This window comes from Zootoca vivipara, chromosome 10, assembly GCF_963506605.1.
Source record: "Zootoca vivipara chromosome 10, rZooViv1.1, whole genome shotgun sequence".
In the NCBI taxonomy this organism is placed as follows: domain Eukaryota; kingdom Metazoa; phylum Chordata; class Lepidosauria; order Squamata; family Lacertidae; genus Zootoca; species Zootoca vivipara.
The window spans coordinates 24,049,218-24,071,854 of NC_083285.1; the positions used below are offsets into that span (position 1 = coordinate 24,049,218).

General features: G+C 42.1%; 1 protein-coding gene across 3 annotated transcripts in view; it reads left to right on the forward strand.

Moving 5' to 3' along the window:
• Positions 1-22,637, forward strand: part of ARID2 (AT-rich interaction domain 2) — a 98,523-nt gene that overhangs the window by 72,613 nt on the left and 3,273 nt on the right. For all 3 annotated transcript variants that reach the window (XM_035128571.2, XM_060279624.1, XM_035128572.2), the window contains 4 exons: positions 43-2,918; positions 19,178-19,323; positions 20,274-20,412; positions 21,665-21,750. In XM_035128571.2, the coding sequence (XP_034984462.2) occupies positions 43-2,918; positions 19,178-19,323; positions 20,274-20,412; positions 21,665-21,750 (3,247 nt within the window). The remainder of the gene's footprint in view (positions 1-42; positions 2,919-19,177; positions 19,324-20,273; positions 20,413-21,664; positions 21,751-22,637) is intronic.

A 22,637-nucleotide genomic window follows, 5' to 3' on the forward strand; every position in this document is an offset into this window, starting at 1 on the left:
GTTCCCACTAATGGCCTCCCCCCCCTTTAATTTGGTTTACAGGACTCCCACATGGACCGCCAAGTGTTGGAAACTATTTTCCAAGGACCTCTATTAACAATCAGTCTTCAACTCTAACTGCAACACAAATGTCTTTTCCTATTCAAGGCGCACCAACAGTGGTACAGACTGGGTCCAGGATACTACAGAACCCTTCAGTTCACAGTCAACAACAACAAAATGCTCCCATGACTGTCATACAGAATAAAGCTCCGATTTCTTGTGAAGTAGTCAAGGCCACAGTCATACAGAGCACCGTTCCCCAGTCTGCAGTTCCTGTTACTATTGCTGTAGGTGGTGGCGCACAACCTTCCAATCAGAATCCTAGCATTGCAGGGCCACAGCCCTCCGTTACTGTTGTCAGCTCTCAGACTTTGCTTCATCAACCTGTAATTCAGCAGTCCCCTTTGCACGCGGTGGTACCGGGACAAATACCCTCAGGTACTCCTGTTACGGTAATTCAACAAGCTGTACCTCAGGGCCATATATTTGGCAGAGTACAGAACATACCAGCATGCACATCAGCCGTTTCCCAGAGTCAACAGCTCATTACCACATCATCACAGCCAGTACAAACATCATCTCAGCAGTCCACAGCTGGTAACCAGCAACAAGACACGGTCATCATAGCACCTCAGCAGTACGTCACAACGTCATCTTCCAATATAGTTACTGCTACTACAGTTCAGAATTTCCAAGTTGCTGCTGGACAGGTGGTCACGATCGCTGGCGTCCAAAATCCGCCGACATCTAGAGTAGGGTTTCAGAACATTGCACCAAAGCCCCTCCCTTCTCAGCAAGTTCCTGCAACAGTGGTACAGCAGCCCATGCAGCCGTCACAGCAGCAGCAGCAGCCTCCGCCACCTCAGCAAAGTGTCGTGATCGTAAGCCAGCCAGCTCAGCAAGGTCCAACGTACGCACCAGCCATTCACCAAATTGTTCTTACCAATCCCGCTTCGATTCCCACTGGCCAAGCTGTGCAGTTGGGTGGGCAGCCAAACCTAACGCCAGCTTCCTCCCCGTCACCTGGACCAATTTCAAGTAATCAAGTCCCTACCGTAATATCCTCTCCACCGCTCACCCCGCAAACACAAGGACCCCCTCCCACGGTCAGCCAGATGCTTTCTGTGAAGAGGCAGCAGCAGCAACAACAGCAGCATTCACCAGCACCGTCCCAGCCACAGATACAAGTCCAGCAGCAACAGCAGGTACAGATGCAAGTTCAGTCGCAGCAAAATAACCCAGCAGTGGGCCAGCCTCCTCCTAGTGAGTCAAGCCTGATAAAACAGCTGTTGCTTCCTAAGCGAGGCCCATCGACTCCCGGAGGCAAGCTAATTCTCCCAGCGCCGCAGATTCCTCCTCCAAACAACGCAAGAGCTCCCAGCCCTCAAGTAGTTTATCAGATGGCAAATAACCAAGCACCAAGTTTTGGAGTTCAAGGGCAGTCTTCGGCTCAGCCACTCCTAGTTGGACAGCAAAACGTTCAGTTGGTGCAGAGTGCAATCCAGCCCCAAGGAACAGTCCAAACAGTTCCCATTTCCAATTTACAAATATTGCCAGGCCAGTTGATCTCAAATAGTCCAGCAACCATTTTCCAAGGGACTTCTGGCAATCAGGTCACCATAACAGTTGTGCCAAATACTAGTTTTGCTACGGCAACTGTGAGTCAGGGAAATGCGATCATTGCTCCAGCTGGAATTGCGGTGAGTGGCACTCAGGCAGGAGTTGGGCTGCAGGTGCAAACGCTTCCACCTACCCAGGCACCTCTAGCCGGACAATCATGTTCTCCTGCTGCTCCCCCGTTCAAAGGAGACAAAATCATTTGCCAAAAGGAAGAAGAAGCAAAGGAGGCAACAGGTTTACATATTCACGAGCGTAAAATTGAGGTCATGGAGAACCCTTCTTGCCGAAGAGCAGCTGCAAACACCAGCAACGGCGATGCAAAGGAAAATGAAACACAAGCGGGAAGTCTTCTAAACGGAAGAAAACATGACTCCAGTCTACCTCCAGCTAACTCAGGGAAAACTCAGAATGAGGCCAATCAGTTCTCGCAGGTCAGTAATGGACCGTCATTAGACTTGGGTGAAAACGGAGCTCTTGGAAAGCAGAACTCTGAGCAACCAGAAACGCAGGAAATTAAAAGTGATTTGAGGAAACCCCTCGTTAATGGAATCTGTGACTTTGAAAAAGGCGATGGTTCCCATTTAAGCAAAAACATTCCAAATCACAAAACTTCCAATCATGTAGGAAATGGTGAGATTTCTCCAGTAGAACAAGGGAATATGGATGCCACACAACAAGATGCTGCCAAAGGTGATCAAGGGGAAAGATTTTCCAACGGACCTGTATTAGGTTTGGGTACTACGTCTGCTGTAAGCAGTACACAAGAGGCTTCAAAACTGTTAACCCAGCAACTTAGTGGTACCATTGCTGATGTACCTAACGGACCTCTAGCTTCAAGTTTGAATTCAGATGTGCCTCAGCAACGCCCAAGTGTAGTAGTTTCGCCACAGTCAACGGCCTCTGTTATACAGGGGCATCAAATCATAGCAGTTCCACACTCAGGACCTCGTGGGCCCCTGGCTACCCTGTCATCTGAAGTTCGGTCGACTAATGGCACAGCAGAGTGCAAAACTGTAAAGAGGCCAGCAGAGGATAACGATAGGGAAAATGTTCCAGGAATCCCAAATAAAGTAGGAGTTAGAATTGTTACAATCAGTGACCCTAACAAGGCTGGCTGCAGTGCAACTATGGTTGCTGTGCCAGCTGGAGCAGATCCAAGTACTGTAACAAAAGTAGCAATAGAAAGTGCTGCTCAGCAAAAGCAGCAACAGCAACAGCAGCATCCAGTACCATACATGCAAAGTATGGTCACACAGGTAGGTCCAGAGCCTTCGTTTTTACTTATTTTAGCTACCCAAATGTGTGTGTGTGTCTGTCTGTCTGTTTTGTGTGTGTGTGTGTGTGTAGAGATGTACAAATTCCACTTTTGCATTATTTCGTACACTAGCTTGGAAATGTTAAGGAAACTCTTTTGTACATTCATATACTGATGTGGTATCACTCGCTGTTATTGTTTAAGCAATGGGAGTATAGTACAGCTTAAATTCACTGAAATGAACTGCAGTCTATCAGGATATAATTTGATTATGCACAGGCAAACCTTTTGTATTCACTTATTTTATTGTGGGTTCTCTTCTGAAAATTGAGTGATGTTTCCTTGCATTTTGTGGTTTTAACGTGATTTTGTTCCTGCATATGTCGCATTCAAGGCTGTGTTTTGCATCTTAATGTCTCTATTTGCAATTGATGTCTTATTTATGCAGCATGTATACTTTACATATGCCTTATGCAGCTTTGTATAAAACAAACATGTAACTAAGGGATATATTAGCAATGTTTTCCCCTTCTGCATATAGATTAATTACAAAAATTGGAGGATTATTGAAATGGTTGAGACATTTGAGCATGTAATGGGTAATATCAACTCTTCATCAGTAGATATACTGTCTCTTCACTGGATCAAAAAATATATTTTCCCTATTACTTCACCTGTTATATATATTGTTAATAATCTTCATTTTGATGAAAACAATATGTATGTGACATTACCTCCACTTATTTTTGGGTCCTTATGTTCAACAATAGAGCTGCAGTACTGAAAGTAAAACTGCTAGCTTTCCCCTGACGTGCACATTTTATTGGTGGTGTGCTAGAGAGACATTTGTAGCTTTAAAAACTCCTGAGATGAGCATATAGCTCACCTACTGTTCCACAGTAGAGTATTTATCTGGGAGAAATATGTTTCTCGTATCAAAGGGGCACATTCAGATTCTTTTTTAGAATGTATCAATTTAATCTATTTATATCCCACCTTTCCACATGGTGGCTTATAAAAAATTAAATAATGTTCAGGCATTCCAAAACTGTATACAACAATAACAGCAGGAAATCAAATCTTTAGCAAAGACATCATTAAAATGAATAACATGAGAAATAGGAATTAGAAAAAAGGGGAAAGCCTTGAAGCCATGTCCAAAATGAAGTTCTGAAGAAAACATAATGAAATCTTAGGGGGGGGGTTCACTTGATTGTGGAAATCCAGCATACACACATTTTAGATGCATTAGAAGAAACAATCTAGTTTTCTTCGGTTTCTCCACAGTCAAGTTGCCAAAAAAGCAACAACTGGAAATGGGATAGAAGCAGGCAAAGTTTGGCACTTTTCTGTTGCATTGATTTCAGCGACTGGGGCATAGGTTTTTAAGCAGCATTGATTTCTGTGGAAAAGCGCTAAGCTTTGGCTGAATTGTGCCTTTCTGCAGACTATAATATGAATGATTGTATAATTACAACTGTATGTGCCCATAATGTGCAAATTTATTCATCTCTGTTCTGTTGTATATATCACCAGGATCATCCACAGAGCACATATTGGTGATCTTGTACATCTCTTTTTTTTTTTTTACCCTCCAACTTCCTGAGCTCTGCAGCATGTTCAGTTTTCGGATTTGAAATATTTGTAACTCTACTAGCCAAACAGCATGGATATTTATTGCTATTTATTTTTGTCCACCAGCAGTGTCTCTGTTTTGTCAGGATGTTGGCCCCCCACCTATTATTCCTCCAGGTACAAGTTCAGCATTGATGCAGCTTCATCCAGTTCACATCAAAAGGAGAAATGGAGCATATTTCACTCACATATCAGCGACACTGATCTTGCTTTGTGTCCTTCTCTTGGCAAGAGCCAATAGAAACGCTGTATCTAAGCAGATACAATTCCGCAGTCCATGTGGGATATGTGACCAGAGATATGAACTGTGTTCCTAAGTTGTATCAGTGCTTTCTTAGTTGTAAGCCAATAATGTTTAAATGCTGTCAATCCACTCAACCATGAAAGGCAACCTGCCCACTGGTACCAATTGTGCCTATGACACACAGCTTTGGGGAAATCTGGGATGCTTTCTAGGTAGCGGCCTCGGTTCACATACAGTGGACTCTCCTGCATGCCCCAGGATCCTCTTGAACAGGCAGGAGTTTTTGGATGGATGTGTAGATATTCCATGGAGGCAAGTCAGGGCCAAAAGCATTCCCTAAATGTGGAAAAATGGAAAGCTACTCAAATGCCGGTAGAATGTGGTATGTGAATTCACGCACAAAAGGGAAAGTCCCCTGCTGCATAGAGTCAGCTGCTCTGCTCTGCTCTCATAGCCCTTCACCGGTTGAATATCTAATTTGTGCTGCTGGAGGGAAGAGTGATGCTGGACTGAAGAGTGGGCGGTCTCCACATTGGAACAAGCACCACGTACATGTCCTCAGTGGTTGGATGCCAGGAATTTTTATTTACAACCCTGCTCCCAGCAACCTCTTGTCTTTGTATGTTTGTGGATCACGCTTCATGGGATGGGGACAAAGGTATCAGAAAGCTTGAAAAAAGATCTACCCTAGCACAAGAAGAAAAGTTATTTTTAGTAAGGATTTTTCTCAGTCTTGAATTTCAGTGTCTAACCCGTTAATTGGGCCAGTACCTTAGTCTAGGGGTTCCCAAACTGTGGTCCATAAGCTTCATTCAAGTGGTCTGTGGTTTGTCTATAAAAATGCAATTAAATATCACACAGCATCAGTACATTATAATTACTACAACAGGCCAGAAAATCATTAAGTGGTGCAGTGAACACCTGCAGCAAATTTCAAGTGGTCTGGACAGAAAAAGGTTTGGGAACCAGTAGCTAGACCAGGCATCCCCAAACTGCGGCCCTCCAGATGTTTTGGCCTACAACTCCCATGATCCCTAGCTAACAGGACCAGTGGTCGGGGAAGATGGGAATTGTAGTCCAAAACATCTGGAGGGCCGAAGTTTGGGGGTGCCTGAGCTAGACCATGAATAAGAAGTTTCACAGTAGTTATAATTTCATGAAAATGTACTTAAAGTTGGCCAGCAGGTGGGCTGAAAACATTCCTCTATTGGATGACATAATTATGACATCACAATCCTGTTTGTTTAGCTGTTTGTATCAAGACTACAGCTAGACTATTAACTATGTATCCTGCTGTCTCTTTACAAGTCACAAAATCTTGTCAAGCCTCTAAGGTAAGAAGGCTGTAATTATTAAGTGGGTGGAAAGATGAGAGAGGGCATGGAAGAGTTCTTTCTCTTGTCTGCCTCTCATTCCTTGGGAAATTAGGAATGTGAAAGCCAGAAGAGGGAGGCAGGAGAGCATATCCAGAGGGGAGGAAGTGCCAGAGAATGTGTGTGTTTGGGGTCATGGGTATCTTGTTGCAGGGGGATTGTCCCTAGGCTGAAGGACCAGAAGACAAAGCAAGGGAGATTGCTTTTGTGCTGTGGGGAGAGAGAGATTGCTGATGGGTTGAAGCACCTCTTTCTTGGGAGCTGAAGCAATGCTTGAATTAGATAAAGGATTCCTTCCTTTTAGAAATAAGGGTGCCAACTGCAATGGAATGCCTGCTCTTTAATTCTAAGGCTGCAGTAATTCACTGATGAAGGAACTCTGTGCATGCTCAGCGTGATTCATAGCTATTGTAAAATATTGCAGGAGCCATCCCTGGTACTTTCCCCTACCTCTGCAATTTTTAGTTCTGCTGCTGTAGTCACATTAATTACTTCACCAATTGCTATAGGGACCATAACTGCTGCCCTCTCTTGCATAATTTGCATTAAAATATTTTGAAGCTGGGTGGAACTGTGAATTGCAAGTGTTTATGAACCTAAAATGTTGGAAGATATGTTCCTCATTCAGGAAATGTTTGTATGTGTGGGCATATTTTAGAACCTTTTCTACCTGAAAGGATTACTGGGTCAAGAGGGGGGAAATAGCCTGTAGTATAACAGCAGATGACAATGATAGGGGTCAGTAGGAAAATTCTCAGTAACAATGATGCCTTAATCATGTTTGCTATAGCAGGGCAGCATTTTCAGTCTGCCTCCAGGATTGAAGCTTGCAGACAACTTTAAAGTACATTTTTCTGAAACCTCTAAGAACTACAGTACTGACTGTTGTTCCACTACCTATTGAATGACTGATTGATGACTGACACTGAAATCTGAGATACAGGAAATACCATTATTGTGGTTATTGTATAAGGATATTGGGCTCAGCTACATTCCACATTCCTTTTCTGTTTTGTTGTTGTATTATATATATTTTTATGTCAAAATGTTAGCATTTTCTTGTCTATAGACAATAGTTTCAGAGAAAAGTCTGCAGTCGAAGACTTGTGGAAGCTGACTTCCTTTGTTTCTTCCCTTCACCCTGAAAAGCCTCTCCGGAGAGTTGGGTGCCCCGCTGAATTGGATGATTCCCACTCACTGATGGGTGCCCCTCCCCAATTTTCAGGTCCCCTCCTCACACATACCCTTGACCTTATTGCAGCTCAGCCCATTCATATTCAGTAGGGCAGGGGTGTCAAACTCAAATTCATCGGGGGCCGCATCAGCAGTTTGGTCACCCTCAAAGGGCCGGTTGTATCTGTAGGACTATGTGTCCACTCTTTATTATCATAAATTATTGTCACTGCATTCAATTATTACTGTTTTTTGTAATAATGTAAATAATAACTAGCTCTGAAAGCAGAAACATAGTCAGAATAATGGCAAGTAGATATTCAAATGTAAAATTATTGTACAATTTATTGAAAAATGATTTTTGGTAACTGCACTGGGTGGTGGAGGCTCGCTAGGGTTTCATGCAGGACCTTTGCAGAGCTACTAGTACCTGGAGATGCTGGGGTCCTTCTGCATGCAGGACAGATGTTCTGCCAGTGAGCCACCACCCTTCACCAAAGGGACTGGCTGAGGTTGACTCACTGGAGCTGCTCTCCTGGTTCCAGGGTTTAAGGGCCAGAAGTATAAAGCAGCATCCTATGTTTCTGAGGAGAGGGAGGGGAGGGGAGGAAGGAAGGAAGGAAGGAAGAAAAGAGGGAGTGGGAGGGAGAGAGGAAGGAAGGAAAGAGGGGAGAGAAAGAAGAGTAGGAAATAAGGAAGGGAATAAAGAAGAAAAGAAAAAGAAAGAGGTAGAGAAGACGGAGATAAAGAAGGAAGGAAGGAGAGGAAAAGAAAGAATAAGAACGAGAGAGAGGAAGAAAGAAAGGGAAGGGGGGGTCGCTGCCTTGATTCAGCGCCAGAAAAGAGCGCGAAGGGACCCAGGGGCAAAAAGCATTTCCCGTGCAGCGTGAGGCAGCGGGTGTCCGTTTTAGGAGAAGTGTGTAAAGCCTCAGAGTTGCACGTTTGTGAGGCTGAGCCGCTGCTGAGCTCACGTTCATGAGGCTGAGCCGCGGCAGGAGGAGGAGGAGGTGAGGCAAGAGGAGGAGGCGGCGGCGGCTTGCCGGGTCGGTGAGTCCCGAGCCTCTGGGACGCAGCAATGCTCTGTAGCACTTTGAATCCTCCTCCTCCACACGGCGCTGCTGGGTGCTTTGTCTGTGCTTCAGCAGCAGCAGCCGTTTCCAGGCGCCGAGCCGTGGCAGGAGGAGGAGGATTCAAAGTGCTACAGAGCACTGCTGCGTCCCAGAGGCTCGGGACTCTCCGTGCGGCGCTGCCGGGCACTGACCCAGCAAGCTGCCTCCTCCTTCTCCTGCTGTGGCTCGGGGCGCTCCACGCAGCGCTGCTCTGGCCGCCTTTCTACCCCCCCCCGGCCCCAGCTGTTTGTCGGTGCTTTGCTTCAGCAGCAAGGTCCCGCTGCTGGGTCCCGCTGGCTGGGGCGCTCAGCGGGCCACATGATGAGGTCTGGCGGGCCGGATTAGGCCCCCGGGCCTTGTGTTTGACACCCGTGCAGTAGGGTCTCCTTACTCTCAGGAGAGCCTTATTGTGGAGAGGAGGGAGAAATAAAATATTTAAATAAATACATGATTTGCAAGTTTTGGTGAAAGTAACAAAGATTCCTTTATTCCTCTGTAATTGACACGAAGCAGAAATGAAACAAATCCAGATTTTTTTACTTGTATTTTAGTAAAAGAGAAGTTTGATAAGTAAAAGTAAAAGGTTTTTTAAAGTAATGTATAGATGATGTCTCAGAAGTACTCTTCTAACCATTCTAATTTGTGAGACTTTTGTAAAAAATGTTCTCTGTGCAAAAACATAGCTTGTGGTGCCTCCCCCATCCGCTTGTGTAACTATGCTTACTAGATACTTATAGAGTTAGAACAACTTCTCAAATAAATCATCTCAGTGTTTGTGTTATGTAGCAAGCCCCTATTACCTTACTCGGAGCATCTCCAAAATGTTGATTGTTTTTAGATAACTTTGTGATTTTGTGTATATTCTGTAAATACACCCAAGTGATCTGAATTGCAAATTTTCCTCTTGATCATAGATGACTTCTTGTTTTATGTTCTACTCCTTCAGATAACTTTTGACTGTCAATTTATTTATTGTGTTCCTATTGCTTGTAGTATGATGGGCCTTATCCTATTTTATCTGTATGTTAATATGGTAAAACCCCAGTCTCTCTAAGTTCTGTTATGAGATGCCCTTGGGTTGTTCTTTACATGGATTACTTCAGCCCTGTTCCAGTGTAATTCCAACTGTATTGTTTGTTTATTTGTTGTTTAAAAGTATTTGCAAACTGCTTTATGGGCACATCCTCACAAAATGATACTCAAGAAAGGAGTGATAACTATAAATAATAGCTATAACAGATAGTATTAAATAATTTCTCAGGGTAGTAGGTTTGAGACCTATGTTGGGCAAAAGATTGCTGCATTGCAGTGGGTGGTCTCTTCCAACTATGATTCTATGATTCCCCCCCCCCCCAAGTTAATGTCAGGAAGCAGCTCCAAATCAGCTTTCTTAACATACTTGTGATCCCAGTTAAAGGCAGTGAAGGCCACTTCAAGACTGCAACATTAGGGGCAAAAAAGTCAGCTGGAGCCACCATTAAGACCACCTCCCCCTTGCACTCACAAACCTAACAGATATTTGACCGTGGGCGCAAAAGAAGGACTCCTGCAGCAGATCTAAGTGTTTGGGAAGGATTATAATGAATGAAGGCAGTCCTTCAGATAACACAACCCCAATCCATTTTTAGTTTTGAAAGGTTAAACACTTTGAATTAGGTTGTTGTACCCAGTGCAACACACAAAATTTGTGTATGTTAACAATGAGGTAGAGAATTGGAAATGTACTTCTGTGGCCCACCTGACATTCTCGTATTGAATGAACACCATGTTTTAATGGGGCCTATACCCTCACCCGTGAAATTGAAGCCCCCTGAAATGTGTAATAACTGTATGGTTTGGGCCTCTTTTTAGAAATGTGACATCCAATGTGCAGGTGCCAAAAAAGTCAAATGTAATTCAGATCTCTATCACATGGATATTCTATACATGTTCGCATCCAGGCTACTCTGTTCACAGACTCATTTGGGAATTGTTTAATTTTTCCAAAGGTTTTTTCCCCCCTGAGGAGCAACTTACTAACACTTTCAGCTTAATTATGCTAAAACAAACTTATGACAGTATGAAGCTGACACACTGCATCAAACCATCTGACTATGTAGCCCAGTCCTCCTTCAAACTCTCCAACTGATGTCTTTCCTGGTCTGTTTCCTGACAGCCTTTTTTAACATGAGAAGTCATGGACTTGGTCTGGAAACTGTGAAAATAACAAAGGAGATGTTCTTCATTGCCCACATTTCGGAGCCGGGCTTTGGAGAGACAATAGGGCTGGATTTAATTAAGTTGTTAAGCTAGTGGAAGTAATGAATCCTGCTAGTGCAACAGGACTTTTACCACCGATGTACCAACTCCTGCCTCACAAGTTCTGCTTGGGGAGGTCAGGGTTACCAGCAAAACCCTGAGGGCATTGAGAGATGAGGTTGTTCCAGCTGGCAAGCAGAAATGCTTCCACTGATGGAACAATCTGCTTAGCACTATGTTGAATTGCACCTGTAGTTTTGGATTCTAAGACGAGTGAGAAGAAGGGAATTTTCAGAATGAAATTTCAATCCCTCCCTCTTGGTGCTGCCTGGATCCACAGAAAAGCATCCCCAGGGGGTTGAGGAGCCCTCCTGAGCAATGTGGGATGGTATACAAGCAGGTGAAACGTACCCAGTTTGGAGGGTTGGGGAAGGTGGTCCTGACTAATGTAGGATCAAGTGTGAGGGGCTGCAGGAGTCCAGCATTGACACCTGGACCTTGTCCCATTGTCCAAGACACCTTGAATGCTCCGGAGAGGCTTTTCAAGGGACATAAGTGGCTGTCCTTCTATGAACCTTCTTCCATTCACCTTTCTCAAGATGAACTTGATTAGCAGTAGATTCAGAACAAAGGACTGCTTCACACAGCAGATATTTAACTAATGGAATTCACTAAGCAAGTTCATAAAGGATGATCTATCAGTGGCTCTTTGCCATGATAGCACAATGAAACCTACCAGTTGTTGCAAGATCAATAGCAAGGAAGGGCTGTTGCCATCAGGCTTGTTGGCTTTTTCTAGCAGTGCTAGAAATGAGATTGTATACTAGGAAGCCCTTTCATGGATCCAATAGGGCTCTAGTTACATTTGTTCTTTACATTTATTGACTAAGGATACACTCTTGTTAAATGCTGCAGAAATCTGTGAATTGGTGTGTTGTTGTTTTTACTGGACTCTGTACAGAATCATTCATTATATAGAGTACATTATGCTTGCATCCAAGTAGTCCTACAGTTCTCTTAAGGGCAGAGGTTGATGTGCACCATAAGGCACCCATCTAGATGAGGAACACAGCTTTTCTAAAATATATCTTTGAGAACAGATGGGCCAAGCTGCCCTCATGACTGACTCTTGGTTTTTCATGTACTGTAGATTTCTGGAGCAGATTGATCTCTCTTGGACATCAGTTCACTTACAAATAAAGGATAGAGCCAAACATTTAGCTCAGACCACATACAATCATACTAAACTAGTTGGATCAGGCTGCAGTTCAAAATACTTTTTTTTAACCATGGCACTGCACTTCAAGGCCTTGTAACCTAGAGGATTGTATTTCTTCTTTGTCTTATATTTGGGAAACTTGCATATGTTTCCAGACACTGTCTTGGTTATAACACCTTTTATCCTCGAAAGCTATGGATTAATTTAAAACCACTCTGACTTGCAAGCCTGTCAACAATAAGCATGAGTTGGGGTTGTTTTTAAACTTAGTTCTTGAATAAAGAATCTCAAGATAATTTGCATTATATGTTTGGCTTTATATGTAGTTTTCCTACTCTTACATGATAACCATGTTCAAATATATAAAAGGATGTCATATAGAGGAGGGAGAAAGGTTGTTTTCTGCTGCTCCAGAGGAGCGGACACAGAGCAACTGATTCAAACTACAAGAAAGAAGATTCCACCTAAACATTAGGAAGAACTTCCTGACAGTAAGAGCTGTTCGGCAGTGGAATTTGCTGCCAAGGAGTGTGGTGGAGTCTCCTTCTTTGGAGGTCTTTAAGCAGAGGCTTGACAGCCATCTGTCAGGAATGCTTTGATGGTGTTTCCTGCTTGGCAGGGGGTTGGACTGGATGGCCCTTGTGGTCTCTTCCAACTCTATGATTCTATGATTCTATGATTCTACATTTTGAATACATGGAATCAATGTTGAACAGGGCCAGCCCAGGACATTTTGCTGTCTGAGGTAAAATTGCAAATGATGCTCCTCTTGCCACAAAACCATCTGAAAACTTACAAAAGGAAGGGAAAATGCTTTCTTGTTCAATCTCTCCCCCATTCTCCTCTCTCCCATCATGTTTTCTGGCAAAACAGCTGCCATGGTCCAGCAAAATAGAATAGGGTAACGCTTGTTTAAGGCTGCATATTTGCTTACAGTACTACATGCAGGTTTGGCTGTTCGGATTGGCAGTGTGTATAGAGGGGTTTGGATACTAATTCCTCATGTTTGGATAAGTGACTTTTTGTAAAACAAGCGTTTGGATAGTGGGACCTGCGTGTATCTCCTATGCTGCCACTACTCTTCTGATTCATAGGGTGATTTATTGTGATGCCTAAAATTCAGTCTCTTGTTAAATGGGAAGGATAAAAATTCCAGGTAATAAATTTCACATTAGTTGCACTCAGGACTAGAGTGCTTATAATTAAAAATATATGTACCTTGTATGGTATGATGGGGAAGTCCTTTCTGTCACCAGCAGTTACATTGTTTGAGTTTAGTAGTTTGTGAAAATACCTCAAAAGATTGGTTCCTTTATGCCTAGCATTTATCTTTGCCATATTTGAAGCTTTAAAAAGATATATTTTGAATGATAGGATGAATGAAAAATTATTTTGGGGTGGGGGGAGAGAATGTTTAGTTCTTTGAGAGTAATCTTACTTATTATCAGTTTCATTACTGTTAAGCTATCATATATTTATTGTTGTTTTTTGAATGGGCTGCTTTCCCAAATCAGATTCAAGCTGCAGTGTATGCAGTGTGTTAAGATAAATATATATGCTCCCAGTTATCACAAAATCCTTGCTATTTGAATTATGTATATTTTGCTTATGTGCACTTTGAATTGTACTAATGGTAGCCTTTAAATAATAGTTTCATTTCTGTGTAGTATGTATTTGAATAATGAACCATACAAAATGGGCTTGTGAAGGAAACAGCGTTTTCCGAGGACAGTTTGCATTTATGATTCAGTACCCTAAATTCCCAGAGTGAGTTAGGAACTGTAATGTATTTTGATTTAATGCCTTTACTGTATAGTTGGTTTTTTTACCCACAAACTGTATCGTAATGGTAATCTAATTACCCACACATTTTTGTATGTATGTAAAAACTGGTGAGATGCTGCTGCTGCTGGGACCATGTTCGCCTTTCTTTTCCTGGCCAGATTCTCAGCTGAGGTGACGAGAGATTTGGGGGCACCTTTTTCTTGGTATCCAGTGCAGATCCAAATCAAACTTTCAGTGCATACACCTTGTGTTGGAGAACAGTAATAGTCCATGCATTTCAAAGTACACTTAAAGTACATAACTTCTTCCCCAAAGAACCCGAGGACTGTTGCTTACTCCTCAGAGCTACAATTTTCATTACCCTTAAACTACAGTTCCCATCGGAGAAGCCATGTGGTTTAAAAATATGCTGTGGATGATGTAGTCTAAGAACAATTTGGGTTACTGCATCACTGATTTTATCCTTTGCAGATGCAACTGGCCTGCTCACGGTCTCAGGGCTCCAGCTCAAGCCGTGAAAGAGCAGGAAACCCAATTTCACAAGTATGACTCTCTTTAGCCGTGTGTTTTCCTTTTGGTTTATTGGCTCTCTGCCACTAGTTTTCAGTAGAGATCCCAGATGTACCTCTGAGCATCATGAGAGAATTGGCATTAAAGGGATGTAATTGATAATTCTCTTTTTTCAAATGAGATAACTAAAAAATAAGTGTAAATCATGGTGTGAAGAGTGCATTAAGGCCAGATGGGTAGAATAACCAACATTCAGCTTTGCACTCAAATTATCATGGTGATAGACCCTGATGTAAAATTGACTCCTCACAAAAATCTGATGGCCGTTTTCCCTGGTTCTTTGGCAGAGGCTCTGCTCAGTAGTAAATGAAAGCTGAGCGGCTTCTTCCTTTTTGTTTTGATCCTGTCCATCTTACTTAAGCAGTTTTGGGCAGAGTTAGCAAAAAAAAATTCCTCTGAAAAGCGTCTGGCAAATGGAGGGCACTAAATAAACATTACACCGTCTCAGGAACACCAACAAGCAGATGGTTCATTTCAACCCACTTGGATTTTAGCAAATGGGAAAAACACCTAGCTTGGTGTGCTGTTTAAAACAACAGTATGGATTGCAAATATTGCACATTGTTAAAGTGTTTTGCATTATGTTTGTAGCTTCATCTGGACAACTAATTTGCTGCAGTTTGAGACAGAAAGGAGATGGCATCATTTCTAGCTTTCTATTATCTTTCTGTATTTTTCCTTTGAGGGCATTGCTTTTGTGATTGGTGACTGAGAGAGCTATGTATTAACTTACCTGGAAGCTTGTTTTATTTGACTTTCCAGAAACATCTGTTAAGTATAGCTATGCTTCCCTCCCATTATTGGGTTATCATAGAAGTGCTTGATATTGGGCCAGTTTTCCAAAAGTAAGAAATCGGTATCTTCTGGGGCTTGAAAAATGTCAACTTTCTGACTCCCTTTTCCAGTGCCCCCTTCTCATAAGCACTTACTTGATCCATCCTATTTAAATAGGCTTCTGTGGAAAGCAGGTTGGCAAAACTTCAAGCAGCTCCAAAGCCATTGGCTGCAGCTTCACCTTGATATGGTCAGGCTAGTTGCTGCAAAGCAGGTGCATAGCTCCAGGAGCTATTATGTGTTGCTGTGTATGGAGCCATTGAAGTTCCCAGGTGGAGTGACTAAGCTTGTGATTTTACTGTTATTCACTTTTGAATAACATGAATGGACTGAGAGTTGAATTTCAGTAATCTATTGTCAGTAAGGAATTTTTTTTTAAAAAAATCCATGCCACACAGGCTATTCATTTTTCAGTCCGAATTATCTCTATGCTCCTTGCATTTAGTTCAGTTTCTCCTTAATTTATGTAAGACCATTCTTGAAGAGGTCTTTGAATTTATGCTGATCTTTAGGAGTTTCATATATATATATATATATATATATATATATATATATATATATATACACACACACACACACACACACACACACACACACACACACACACACAGGAGGCATACAACTGAAACTTGGCTTTTATAATTTCTGCATCTTGCTACTAGGCATAGTATGGTCAAGGTTATGTTCGTTCATAGAAAATGCTGAGAAAAATAAGCCCAGGGTGCTTTTTAAAAGGTCTTGTGCTCAGCCTTACACTTGTTCACTCCTTTTAATGATGGTTTGTTTGAATGATCCAGTGGACTTGCTGGAATTCTATATATTTTGCATTTATTTAAGGGGGAGAAACTCATATGACTATAGTTTACCGTGTACTATATGGCAAAAGCTGGTCAGATACAGGTAATTCTTTTCCTATGCCAACTTCTGCTTGCCCAGTGTTTCTGAAACAGTGGACATTGAACCACTTTCTGGTGTGCCTCCGTGCCACAGCCTTCCCCACCTTATAGTCATGCTATAGCCTATTAGTCTGACTAGTACCAGCTCCAGAAACTCCTTGTCTTCTGATTAAAGGTGGCCAGGATACAAAAGGAGGATGTGGGAAGGGAGGTCTCAGGAGGTATTGAAGGGCAATAGAAACTGGCATAACTGTTGTTTATGCTCTGGCAACCTTTGGTTATATTCCTGCAATACATTAGACACAAGGACAGTTTGAAAACTTGCGCTTGTGCAAAATTCAGTGGCCAGGCTGCTCCCCACGGCAAGATGGCTAGAGCATATACTGTCAATCCTGGCCGAACTGCACTGGCTGCCGGTTAGTTTCCAGGCCCAATTCAAAATGCTGGCTTTGACCTATAATTCCTTAAATGGCTCTGTACCACAATTCTGCAAGGACTGCCTCTCTCCATATGAATCTACCTGGACCCCGCAATGTTCTTCTGAGGCCCTTCTTCGTGTGCTTCTTCCATGAGAGGTCTGGAGAGTAGCAACAGGAAATGGGCCTTTTCTGCAGTGGCTTCCCATTTGTGGAATGCTCTTCCCAGGGAGGTTCAGCTGGCGCCTTCATTGTACACTTAGGTGTCAGGCAAAAGCATTCCTCTTCAAACAGGCCTTTGGCTGACTTACATCCTAGATCCCTTTAAATGTTTTTTTTTGGGGGGGGGATTATTGGCTTGATTGGTTTTTGTCCTTGTTCTTATTATGTATTTTGTGTGTTTTTTCTTCTTGTATTTTAATGCTGTGAACCACCCTGAGATCTACAGATGAAGGGTGGTATACAAATTTTAATAATAATAATAATAATAATAATAATAATAATAATAATAATATGACAAAAATCAAGATTGTAGTACTAACATAAACTAATTCTGAATGATGAGGAAGGAGAGCAGACAGGAAAGCTGTAACAGAAAGAAGTTCATGTAACAGGACCAGGAAGGAAGGGTGAAAGAAACTGGCAGTTTGGTTGAGAGATAAGGTAAAGGTTAAATGTGAAAGGAGAATAGGAGGAAAGCGAAAAGAGTATAAAAAGCCTTCACCACCTGGAGCATCTGGATCAGCAAATTCTGCCTAAAGTGGGGAGACTTTCGCAATACCTCCAGAGCAAATGTCGGTGGTATTATTATTATCATCATCATCATCACAGTGGTACCTTGGTTTAAGAACAGCTTAGTTTATGAGCAACTTGGATTAAAAACGCTGCAAACCCGGATGTAGGTGTTTTGGTTTGTGAACTTTGCCTTGGAATAAGAACATGTTTTGCTTCCCGTTGAGTCTCTTCCATTTGTAAATTGAGTCCCTCGCTGCTATGGGAAAGCACGCCTTGGTTTAAGAATGCTTTGGTTTAAGAAAGGACTTCCGGAACAGATTAAGTTCATAAACCAAGGTACCACTGTATAGCAAATGTCTGTATTTAGCTTAAGGAAAGCTGAACTGTGGAACTCCTTGCCACAAGGGAAAATGTGGTGGAAAATAATTTAGTAATTTCCAAAGCTGGGTTATTTATGTATAGAAAATGATACTGTTAATTGTCAGGTGATTATGCCAAACTCTGCCTCCATCTGCCACCATTTTGTGGTTGGCTTTATCCCTAAACCACCATTGTGTGACTGGTGGGCCTCAGAGGGAATTTTCAGCTGTGTCAAGTGGTCCCTGGGACCCCTGAGCTAGGCAATGGATACAAAACAGTTTCTCAGTCTGTGATCCTATCTTTAGCTTGTTACCTAATATTAATTGGATTAGCAGATTTCTCTGGAAAATAATTTTGTTCTTTTGATTTAATTAATGATTTAATTCTGAATACATGTTGTATGACTTGTTTTATTTTCAAAATAATGACCTTTCAAATGTTTTGAAGAGGCTGTATTGATATGAGCACCAGTCTTACAAAAATTAATCACATGGTATAATCATCCTGGAACCTCAGAATACAGGGTGGGTGGGTACCTGTTTCTCATTAAAATGAAAAACAAATTGTGGAAAGTATCACAGATGTTGGGGAAAAAGGATTCCAGCTTTGTGTTTTATTTGGCATGCTAATGTTTAACTTGCTAAAGTTAACGCTGATGGAGAGATTTCAAACATCTCACTTTCATTTTAAAATGTATATGAAAGATGGAGTATGTTACTCCCCCCTCCCTTTAAAAGTGAAGGTCTACCATTACGGTGGGACATGGGGTGGCGCTGTGGTCTAAACCACAGAGCCTAGGGCTTGCTGATCAGGAGGACGGAGTGATTTGGTTGCTCGGTCCCAGCTCCTGCCAACCTAGCAGTTCGAAAGCACGTCAAAGTGCAAGTAGATAAATAGGTACCGCTCTGGTGGGAAGGTAAACGGTGTTTCTGTGCGCTGCTCTGGTTTGCCAGAAGCAGTTTAGTCATGCTGGCCACATGACCCGGAAGCTGTACGCCGGCTCCCTTGGCCAGCAAAGCGAAATGAGCGCCGCAACCCCAGAATCGTCTGTGACTGGACCTAATGGTCAGGGGTCCCTTTACCTTTACCATTATGGTAAATACTTAAAACAGCCTCATTACATATCAACATCATACGTGCACATGTGGCATATAAAGAATGAACAGGTTGATCAAATCTTGAGAGTTGCTCATTCAAACCTTTACTTAACGTTTGTTACAGGCAATGAAAGGAAAAGCCAACTATACATGGTGGTTTTAAAGATAATCCTTTAAATTACTCTGACTGAAAAAAAAGATAAGTTGCCAAATTCGTACAAGTATGTTAAATTGCTCCATCACTTTATCTCTATAGAGAAAGATTGCCATCTGGAAAGCTTCCTAAAAGCTGTATCTAATTCTGTGTTGAACCTGAAACGTAAAAATAGAGCAGCTATAGAATATTGGGGAAAGTCTGTAAATAGCTCAAGTGTACTCCAGTCTTTATTTCATTTTACTATTTAGAGACAGTGAGTACCATCTATCTCCCTCTGCAGTCAATAGCAAAACTGCTGATCACTATGGTTTCACCTATTGCCGCTGGAAGTGTGCTCTGTGAAAATCAGATTGTGCATTGTTCAATAAACAATAATCGGGCAGGAATTTAAATCCTCCTTGTTTTGAATTTTCCCACAGAGCACACCTGTCACACCAGTACCAATGCAAGTCCAGGGCCCATCTGTCAGTTTGCCACCACCTGTGTTCACTGTACCAAGTTCGCACACAGAACAAGTGAAAAAACCTGGACAGAATTTCATGTGTCTCTGGCAATCCTGTAAAAAGTAAGTGTTTTTCTTTGAGTTGACCCATATATTACAAAGGTTTAGTTTTATGCAACATGATATTTGTGATTATTGACCCCATCCTTTTTAAAGTTTCCCATCAGTACCTGTCCACCTGTCAGCTAACTGAGGAAACAAGGTTGGTTGTTTTTTTTAAAAAGAGAAATAGAGAAGACCATCCCTCTCTCGGTTCTTTTCCCACCACTGGAAACTAAGGTCTTCTTTTGCTAGGGAGTTCCTTGAGAAAGCACTTAACTGAAGATGGAAGACAAAGCTGAAGATGATCTTTGGGAGAGTGAGAGAGCCAATATCCTTAGTGACTTGTTTTAGGGAACTTCATTTGAAATACATTATTCCCTTACCCTCAGTGTCAATGGTTGAACAGAATCTTTAGCACCATTCAAGCCTCTGTTTGCACAAGTGGTCAGTCTTACAAATGTTTAACTCCTTCTTGGGGAAGGGGAGGTCTTTATCAGCTTTTTTTTTAAAAGGTACAAATCCATTCCTTTCTGCTGCATATAAGTTCAGTGGTACCTTGGTTTTCAAACGTCTCCATTGACAAACATTTCAGTTTTTGAACTCCGTAAACCCAGAAGTAAATGCTTCAGTTTTCGAACACGACTTGGAAGTCGAACATGCCACGCAGCTTCCAATGAGTGTAAGATCCTGAGGTCTAGCTGTAGGCTATTGGGTTTTCAGTTTTTGAACGTTTCAGAACTCGAACGGTCTTCCAGAACAGATTACGTTTGAAAACCGAGGTGCCACTATATTTGCACAGTCTTTTGCAGCATGCAACCCTTTGCGATAGTAAGTCAAACTTTTGAATAATTAATATTTGCCATTTCTTGGATTTTTATTTTTCAGTATTCATGTTGATTGCTCAGGCAACAAAATTGTTAGCAAAATCATATTCCTTCTTTGCCTGAGTTTAAATGTTTTACATTTTCTAGGTGGTTTCAAACGCCATCCCAGGTTTTCTATCACGCTGCAACTGAACATGGAGGAAAAGACGTCTACCCTGGACAGTGTTTATGGGAGGGCTGTGAACCTTTCCAGCGGCAAAGGTTTTCCTTCATTACCCACTTGCAGGTAGAAATTGATCTCCTATCCCTTTTCTCAGTGAAATTGATGTAAAATTTGAAAGACATTATTTTCATATAAATATAAAAATTCTATGCTAGAAAGTAAGTGATGGGCATTCCTTCTAATGTCAAGAATAGCAGGCTCAGAAACAGTGCAGAAAAAGCAGTCCAGTGTGATCTGAGCATGCTCAATGGCCTTCAGGAACTACAGTAAATTAAGATTGTGGATGCGGGGAGGGCGGGAATGAAGGGGGAATTGTGAGGAGAGAGTTTGCCAGCTTGAGCCTCTAATAGCTTATAGATGGGGTGGAGCATGTGCATCATGAGGTGAAATAACTTCCTTCTATGCACCATATTGGGAGACAGCAGAAGGCCCAGCTAGAGAACAACAGGGTGCTCTAATTCAGGGGCTTGCAGTCAGTTTCAAACCAAACATCTTATTGCAACACACACACACACACACACAATTTGATAGTAATAAAATGCAGAGCAAGGGAATTTCTGCCCCTCTCTCCTCCACCAGCAAATACCATTTTATTTTCCCAGGCTTGGAAAGCATTTTAACCTCCTGAAGTGGTTTTAATGCTGCTGTGTTTATATGCTTATCCATGAATTGTTTTACTGATGTTTTGTTCTTCTTCCTAATTTAATGTTGTGAACCACCCACTGCAATCTGATATTCACTTTTCTAGGAGTAAGCGTCATTGAGCTCAATGAGACTTACTTCTGAGTGGTCATGCATAATGTGCTTTCAGTTCCCTGTAAACATGATCAGAGCTTGTTCATATTTATTACCATACATTTTTTTACAATGGCTGACACCAGCATGATGCACCAAATATTTCTACCTCATTCATCAACGGGCTGTAGGTTTGACCTTTTCCAGGTGTTTTTCTATTAGCTTCTGTGCAGTAGCTAGAAGAGTGCTTATCCAAATGGTGTTTTCCTTCTTCATTGCATTTCATTCTTCAATCAATAACAAGGCAATGAATTATAACAACACAATGTACAAAATGTCTCAAATTCACATTCTTCAATATGGTGTTGCTGATTTTTCCGTATTTACTGGGCAGTGTACAGAGTCTCCTGTTGATGCTATTGCTTTGTGCACATTCTCCACCCATTAATGTGAATGTACATAATTGCAGTGTTTGTGTATGTTCACCAGTCAATTTATGAGATGTGTATGTACACACACACCACTCTCTCTACTAGGTCTGTGTTATGTATTTAACATTATTATTATTTCTCTCAAATAGGATAAGCATTGCTCAAGAGATGCCCTTCTTGCAGGATTAAAACAAGATGATCACGGACAAGCAGGAAGTTCAAAACCTTCCACAAAGTAAGAGGCATGATCTTCATTGTTAATCTAGCAGCAGAATCCTATGCATATTTTCTCAGAATTCCAACTGTGTTCGGTGAAGCTGTGTCCCAGTTAAGCATGCATAGGATTGCTGGCTAAGTTCTGCTGGATGCAGCAAGTTCACATTGCCAATCACCAGGCTAATACCTCAGCTCCTTCTGATCCTTTGGTGGCAGAGGGTGGGACAGCTTATGGGTGGCATGTAGCTCACCAAATCTGTATTTTTCGCTTGGCAAACAGTACACTCACCAAACAGTACACTGAAGATTGTGTTATTTGTACGGAATGTCTGCTCGTGAGTCTATCCATTTTGCATTTTTCTAACAGCCCAACACTAAATATCTTTGTTGCGGAAGGGTCCCAACATCCTTCCTATTCCTTTTAAAATCTCTCACAGTTACAGAAACTAGGCATTATGCCAAGAGAGCGGTGACCTATACCCCCTTCCAATTTCAACTGCCAGTTGAATAAGTCATTATTCCTGTTCATCCCATTTTGAATGGGAACCAGAATTGCCTGCTTTCGTAATGCTCTCATCTTCATCAAAAGTTCTGATCCTTCCTCATGCAGTATCTCTGCCCACACACGAAAGGATCATTGTAGGACTCAGCAGAGCTCTTGTTTCTCCCCTCAGCTCATGGGCCAGACTCACTAGCAGGCTGACCAATTATTATAGAAAGATTTGTGGGCTGCTTTCTAATCTCCCATCTCGTCCTCCTCTCTTCTCATTTTATTTATGTCACTTTTAGAGATAGTATAGAAGAGGAGACAGGGATATTGGGACATGCCTAGACCTCCCGTTCTCTAAGTGGCACTGGTGCACTTATTTCCAAGGCATACTGAAGGGAAGGGAGAAAACAAACAGG